Below are 7,537 nucleotides of genomic sequence, written 5' to 3' on the forward strand. Positions count from 1 at the left end.
ATTTTTTTCTACAAAGGATAACAGTTGATGAAATTTCCTTTTTTTTTACAGCTAATTCCAAACTTGATTCTGTTAAAAGGACAATTCCAAAGAGGCCCAGCTGGAACTAGCAAAGATGTTGCACAATTAATTCACGAAACTTCATCCACGCCTTTTTTGGGATAAGTGACAGGAACGTGGTTCGATTTGTAAGTTGTGATTTTTGTTGTTTTTTTTTATTCCAGAACAGAAGATTGTACAAAGAGTGCACCGCTACTGCAGCTTTAGTTCATCACGACTATTTATATATATATATATATAATATATATGTGTGTGTATATATATGTGTGTGTGTTTTATGCTTTGGCGTTAAATCTCAAAAGCAGACCTGTGTGAGTCCTTTAAGTTGACCAGCAGAAAATGTAGTCCTTGCAGAATCTTATCATGAATGCACGCGTTGGCCCTACAGCACAACAACTTTCTTTGCATGCAGGAACAAAGGGGAAGTCTTCTCCTAATTCTGTCCTGCCTGTTTTATTCTAATGAACAGTATACAAGCAGTACTGTCAGTCCTAATTAGTAGCCAACAACAGGGAAAGTTGTCGCTTGCTTCTCCAGTATATAAGTGCACAATGAACGTTCATTGAGCTTTAACCTGCTATGAATAATTCGCTCGGCATTACGCCAATTAGGAACATTCTACAGCATCGCGACATGTCTAAAAACTCTTGGAAATGCTAGCTCCAAGCTTGGATAAAGCGCATATTGGTAAATGCTCAATGAAACCACAGTTGCAAAATATTTCCCCGTGTCTTCCATCCGGGGCTGGGCAGCTTTATGATCCTTGACTGAGGTGTTCACAAATTCCAAAATTGCTTCTACTGTACTTATTCCTCGCACGAGGATTCAGGGGAAAATGTCAAAAATGTCAGACATTTCTAAGTCGTTAGAATTTTTTTTTCAAATGGAACTTTTTAATTTTGAACTCTGAAAACATCTCTTACAAGAACAAAATATCTATGTAGCGCTTCAGCGATTTATATGATTGATTTAATTGCATAAAACATACCTTCGTTTTAAATAGGTCACCGTGAGTCTGCAGTTTTCACAATCATCACGTTACATGGGTTTGACAAGTGTAATTTATTCACATTTCACAGCACGAACAAAATAAAGCGAATGGGTGGGGGTGTGGGATGGGGTGGAGAGAACTGCAATGTAAACAAGTAGAAGGATCTGTGTAAAACGCAAAATAGTTTTGAATCAAAGAGTAAACTGCAACCAGAGCGCACTCCAATTAAACTGTATAAAATGGGGGAGTGGGGAGCAATGTGTGGCAGGATGTCGAGTGCTTTATTATAAGGTATATTTCGTATAACAGCCCAACGGCCTCCCCTGATTCTTGTACATTTCTTGTCTCCCGAGTGAGGACAAATCAGTTCGTGTAAGGGAAAACAATTGGAAGCGGCGTTTCTGATTTTTGAAAAGCATCGTTGACCGCTGGTGAAGTCGAAAGCGCATCCGTTTTAAAGTCAATGCCAGTGCTCGGGAAGAAACGGATACATCTCCAGTGTATTGTCAAATCACTAGTGCAGAAAATAGAGGAGTTGTGCAGCATCCCCTTGGTTTACGTCGTATTGTCCTAAACAAACCTGATTGTTTTTTTTTTAAACAAAAAGAATACGACACAATTAAAGGTACAACAAATCATCAATGACCCGAGCCATTTGTGAAAAGCCTGAATTCACCCTAATGATTTTCAACAAATATGTCAGCAGACTATGCTTACATATCGAATTATAGATGAAAAATACAGTTCGAAACAATGGTTAGGCTCTTTTTTAACAGCAGTGTAAGCATCTAATGAGGAACACAGCTATTTTCCCAAGAACAGAAGCCAGTGACTTTGAAGCAACTTTCAAACTCAGGAAAGATCCTTGGCACTAGGCCTACTTCTGTTCGCACTGGAACCATTTGAAATATTTCTGTACATTTTACCAGAGGACTCTACATCAGCGCAAAGTTCCAAGTGATGTTGCTGAATTGGGAGGTTTGGAGGTGTGGGCACTGGAGAATATTAACTTTCACTTACCTCACCTCTTCAGCACAGCTCTGAAGGCTGTCCTCACTTTCTCTTCTTGGTGAAGTAGACACGTTTCGGTGATATCTGCCGCTCCCATATCAGGTTTCACGTTTCTCAAAAATCCTGAAAAACACAATCCGTTTTACAATACGATTACGTTCAATTGTCGCTTTGTTCAGGAATAAGAAACAACTTAAAGTGGCCAATCCTTCTTTCATATTGAAGATTGCAGACACACACAGTAATGTAGATCGATGCACATTTTGTGACTAACTAGTATATTCTGGAACAGGATGTTCTCTATGTTTAGTTAAGACTAGGATAATGTGACAAGTATTAAGTAATAAAGCACAGTTTGTAAAATGGTGCCACAAAGTTTAGATTAAAATCGGTATTATCTCTTATTGACGTGCGATATCGAAGCTTATTCCATGCTACAGCTATGTCACCAGGTAGACGAGAAGCTAAATGTTCGGTGTAATTAAGGAATTCCTTCATTTACATCTTGAAAATAACACATAGATACGTTGAGGGAAAGGTGGGTGTTGGATTGTTACTATATGGCCTTGTAGCTGCATTTCCTACCATTCTGAACATGTTAAGAGACAGCTGATGCGACTGGGGGACTCAGTGAATGTTCAGGTACCTTCAGTCCCTGATGTATACTGGCAGTTGTCTAGTGCAGGATAGGAAGCACAGTGCAGCTGACCAGTGGCTACAAGCGTTTGCAAATTGAACGCAGAAGTTCTCAGAATGCGGGCTGCCTGTGAAGAGTCTCGGAGAGAAATGATCTCATCTACTTGGTTCACCGTGCCTTGGGACGGCCTCACCTCGGCGCAGTACCTCACTGTACGGGACTGGCCACCCTGACAGCCCGCCAGAGTACTGGAGGCTGCCGTATGCGCCAGAGACCAAATCCTCGGCTTCTCTGCTGCCCCAAAGCGCTGCGGGAGATTGTTGCTCGCTACGGAAACAGATGGCTTATTCGTTCTCGTTTCGAGAAAGTCTGGCCTAAGGGTGGAGTTGTTTGTCGGGCAGGAGAAGGTGTGCTGACTGCTTTGAGGCGACACATTGCAGTTACTTTCCTCAGCCTCCACCAGACTTCGCCTTGGGGTGATCTCACTTGGCGCTTTTTCTTGGTCGCTTTCAAGCTTCCCCGACTCATCATCTTCCAAATCGTCCAGATCACTCAGCCTCAACTCTTTGTCATCTCTGTATTCTTTTTCATCTGTGTGCACATTAAAGATATTAGCATTCCTTCATTCCTGTCATTTATTTTACTATTTGCAACTATCAAACTTTTGAGGCACCCCTTTCAATTACCACTGGGAGAACTAAGCTGAATAATCCTTACCCCCACAATGCGGTAAGAGGTCTACATGGGGTCATCGGGATCTGGTATCTAAAGGATTTCAACTTTGCTCGTATTCTGATAATAGGTTCGTGTTTTCTGTTAGATGCCCCAATCCCCTTCAAACTTTCCACCTTCGACTCAGTTATTTAACAGAATAATTACATTTACTGCAGACATTCTGCGCGTACACGTTGTTTCAGGTTATGTTGAAAGAGGGCATTCCAGTGTGTGTGTGACGAGTCCCACCTTTACGCGTGCTATCCGCGCCATATTCCTCCCCGTCCTTCTTCTCGCCCTCCTCTTTCTTCTCATCCCCTCCTTTGTTTCTGGGTGACCAGGTCATTTTGTTCTCTTTCTTCAACCTCCTCCTGGCGTTCGCAAACCAGGTGGACACTTGGGTCAGAGTCATTTTGGTGATGATAGCCAACATGATCTTCTCGCCCTTGGTGGGGTAAGGGTTCTTCCTGTGCTCGAACAGCCAGGTCTTCAGAGTGCTTGTGGTTTCTCGGGTCGCATTTTTGCGTCGAGTACTGCTGTTGAAGTCCATGGTGCCGCATCTGCAAATACGGAGAAGATCAAGCCCAATTATCCCTCACATTGAAACAAAAGGCTTATAGCAGGGAGGGGGGTGGGGGGTGGTGGCGAACACAATATGTGTAACTCCAGGTCGTCATCGCAATAAAACAAAACATTTTCCTCAGCCACTTTTTCTGACCTGGGCTTTGACTGCTAATATTTGTTTTGATCAGGGAACATACCTGTCATACTGGTATTGCCCCAAGGAGTGATCGTACGGGTAGTAGGCAGTTGGCGGAGCAATTCCTGAGTGTAAACTTCCAGTGCCATCTTTAATTTCGTACTGCGAATTCTGCAAGGGGGTGGGGTGGGGGGGGTAAGATGGGGAGAGACAAGACCACACAAAATAGTCAGAAGTTTTTATTTTCACCATAGTTCAAACGTGGCTTCAGCAGATCAAACGCTAGAAAGGAACGGTGCTGGACTGAAGGTACAAGTGGTCTCCATGGCCGTTACTCACCAGTGAGGAGTAGAGAGCAGGAGGATCAGTGCTGTATGTAAGGTAGTTCCCATAGCCCTGGCTGGCTGCACTTGCATAGGGAGAGCTGCTGTACATGCCCAGCGCCGCGGCAGCTGCGTTAATCTCGGTCCTGGCGTTGGCCAGCAGTCTGTTATCATAGGAAGGGCAACAAATAGCAGCCTGGGCCGGCCCGGCGGAGCCCTCAGACACAGACCTGGAGCCGGCTTCACAACACGTCGTGCTGGGACTGGCTGACACGAAAAACTGGACGGAAAAATAAAGAATGAAGGGAGGAACCGTCATTTGAGCGGAACACGGATCAGCAGATCAAACATTGTAAAGAGTAGGAAAATGCAGAGATGGATGCAGCAGTCGATATGCCTTCAAGCCAAATACATTCAAAATAGATGACAAAAGCAACATAAAGTGGGATTCCAGCAGAGCAAACGTATAGCAGGAGGAGAGTTTACGTGGCACCGTTATGCGGTGGAATTGTAGAAATAAAAAAGTGTAAATAATTAAGGGAGCAGGACAGAAAAAGCCTAAATGTAGAATGCCTTGCGATTCACGCTTAGGCGGAAGATATAAGTGCTTAAAGGCACATGCACGTGTAAGAAAATAAAGGGAAAGCAATAAGAATAGTGAAATAATTATGGTGCGAACATACAAGTAGCAATGGAGTTTGGAGAATTGGAGTGGTGAGAGGAAGCGAGTAGTATATAATAAACTGCAAATGCAAAACACAGTCAAACTCACTAGAAATAATGAGCACACAGATAACCACTTGGAGGAAACTATGTTATCAATACAATGCAAGCTAAATGAATAATGTTTCAGCATGGCTAGGGGATAGTAAAATATATAAGTAACCTCAGACAGGACAGAAATAGTGGAACTTATTGTAGGTGTGGCGTTAAAAATACTTTTTTTTTGCAAGTATCGAGAAAATTGGCATGTTCAGCCAGGCAAGCACGAAATAAATAATAAAGTGTGAAAATTGCGACTCCAATAAAGGGGGGAGGGGACTGGTATAACGTATTATAAAGTGAACGTGAAATAGTTCCCCAAAATACTAACGCGCAAAAGAATACAGGACAACGCGGAGTGCAGGTTTAACGAATGCTCATGGCTGTCCGCTCTTACCTGTGAAGCCGTGCTGTAAGGGTATCCGAATTGTGAGAACGACATCCCCGCTCGTTTTGTTACCATAGGAAATATTTCTTTCTGATTGATTGTGACCAAACCTAGTTCAAATTGTACCTTCTCGCAGAGAAATTTACCTGCATGGCCTTGAGCTTAATAATAAATGATTCCACTTGGAAATGGGAAGGCGCCGTCAGCTGCCAGTTCAGAGCTTATGGGCGCTCATCTTAAGGCATAATTATCGATTAAATTTAGCCGAAGAGGGTTAAAAAGACATAACGGAAGTGCTGCCAGATATAGAGTCTGCTGCTTGTATTATTTGCTGCTCTACAGCATTCATCCATGGAAGTGTATCAAAGTGACGTCACATTAATCCCGAACCGACATGACAGAAAGGATATAACAGTGTCTTTGCCAATCATATTTAACATCTAATATTCTTAGATGCATTCAACACTTGTTCTAATGTTTTCAGGTTGCTTTCTGATGTACACCAACGGCTGCTCAAGTACTTGGGAGTCCTATTGTCACTTTACAACATTCCAAAATATACAGCAATTTAAAGGTCACAGCGACAACAATGTCGGGGGAACCTCGGTGAATTGAAAGGTTGTTACAGACTTCAAAGGTTCAGGTATTAGAAAAAGGTCCTCGCTCTCTAACTCAACATCCGGGAGCAGAGTATGTCTGAACATCATTCATTTTAACCTCATTGCAATAGAACTACTTAAAACATCTCTTCAGCGCATCATATTGGCACGTCTTCCAAATTTAGTGTTTTCACTGTCATTTCATCACTAAGTTTCTGATCACTCCCAATCTCTTATTTTTAATGCAATGAAACTCGTAGTGGGGGGTCACTATCTTTATAAAGCAATATAACTCCCCTAAAGAAAAAAATAATCTTACTGAGTATTAGTTTGAATCGGGATGAATGTACACAGTCCGGCTTGTGTGTTGTAGAATGTGGGTCACACGCTGTTTCTCGTGGACTCCTAATTTTGACCATTTTCGTCTGAATGGATGTTTTTGGTGACAGATCACAGCACATCTTTCTCTTCTGTTCCCGGCGAACTGAGAGGCAAAGTTCTAAAGACGTCAAACAAACTGAAAATCAGAGCGGAGATGCAATAAATTAAAGTGCAAACTGACACAGAACAGGCGAGGGAGGTGTGCAGCACCCAGGAGAGACAATTGTTTAACCTCTTTCAACAGCCGCCAGTTAATAATCAAAAAAAATGGAAGCAGAGCTTTTGGGTGTCCTAGAGCAGACTCCTTCTCTCTCAAACCGTCCGATGCATGGCCAAAGGGCCAGTCACTAATTAATGATGATGATGTATCCATTTTTCTCTATTAGAGCCAGAATGCTCCCCAAAGAAATGAATATATGGCTTTGACAGGTCAATGGTGGGTGATTGATGGCTGCCTTGAGACTGGCGTGCCCATTACGAGCAGTGCGTAATTGCATCAATTAACAAATGGAAATTGGGGACTTGTTTAACCAACGACTTACACCGGGAAAAAAAATCAGCCTTTCGGCTCCGATCCACGAGACAAAGTTTTTGCTCGTCACTCGGAGCTATCTGTTCTGGTCTAATTATGGCCGGCGAGAATAACGACTTGGAAAATGTTTCAATTAATGGAAGTGCTGTAGGCTTTTACGTGAGGTGTAAGGTCGCTTGGATATCCATCATCTTCAAACTTTTACACAGACTAGCGACCCTTAAAACACGTCTATTTCGGGGACAATTTCTTTTGAAATGAACAAAAGCCTCCAAACCACATCACAACAGCACCAGTGGTTCCTCCTCTCCCGTTCTTGCATTTTCTTCGCTCTTTATCTGCAGAATTGTATTTTCGGAGTTCCCGCGACTTGCACGGAATTTTTGGGGATTATCGCGTAAAAGCTTTCAGCGATCAATGGGTTAATCTATCCCCCCCA

At 42.7% G+C, this 7,537-nt stretch overlaps 1 protein-coding gene across 3 annotated transcripts; it reads right to left on the minus strand.

Annotated features, from left to right (window-relative positions):
* Window positions 1-931: 931 nt before the first annotated feature.
* On the minus strand, window positions 932-6,704 carry irx6a (iroquois homeobox 6a). 3 transcript variants are annotated; one of them, XM_078544250.1, is made up of 7 exons: window positions 6,505-6,704; window positions 4,453-4,716; window positions 4,175-4,284; window positions 3,663-3,973; window positions 2,709-3,290; window positions 2,077-2,185; window positions 932-1,631 (listed from the first exon to the last, which is right to left on the minus strand). In XM_078544250.1, the coding sequence occupies exons 2-7, from the start codon at window positions 4,546-4,548 to the stop codon at window positions 1,622-1,624; spliced, it is 1,218 nt and encodes a 405-aa protein (XP_078400376.1). In that variant the 5' UTR covers window positions 4,549-4,716; window positions 6,505-6,704; the 3' UTR covers window positions 932-1,621. The 3 variants fall into 3 exon arrangements, with proteins under 3 accessions (XP_078400376.1, XP_078400374.1, XP_078400375.1); XM_078544248.1 differs by lacking the exon at window positions 6,505-6,704 and adding an exon at window positions 5,596-5,973; XM_078544249.1 differs by lacking the exon at window positions 6,505-6,704 and adding an exon at window positions 5,596-5,966 and having other exon boundaries at window positions 2,072-2,185.
* Between the last annotated feature and the right edge of the window lie 833 nt (window positions 6,705-7,537).

This window comes from Cetorhinus maximus, chromosome 6 (genome assembly GCF_964194155.1).
Source record: "Cetorhinus maximus chromosome 6, sCetMax3.hap1.1, whole genome shotgun sequence".
In the NCBI taxonomy this organism is placed as follows: domain Eukaryota; kingdom Metazoa; phylum Chordata; class Chondrichthyes; order Lamniformes; family Cetorhinidae; genus Cetorhinus; species Cetorhinus maximus.

Excerpts from the sequence above, each read along its gene's own strand:
- irx6a (XM_078544248.1), bottom strand. The coding sequence starts at position 5,661 with ATGGTAACAAAACGAGCGGGGATGTCGTTCTCACAATTCGGATACCCT. Across the intron at positions 4,285-4,452 it reads CTGCTCTCTACTCCTCACTG|AATTCGCAGTACGAAATTAA; the intron begins GTGAGTAACGGC and ends ACCCCCTTGCAG. Across the intron at positions 3,974-4,174 it reads GGGCAATACCAGTATGACAG|ATGCGGCACCATGGACTTCA; the intron begins GTATGTTCCCTG and ends CCGTATTTGCAG.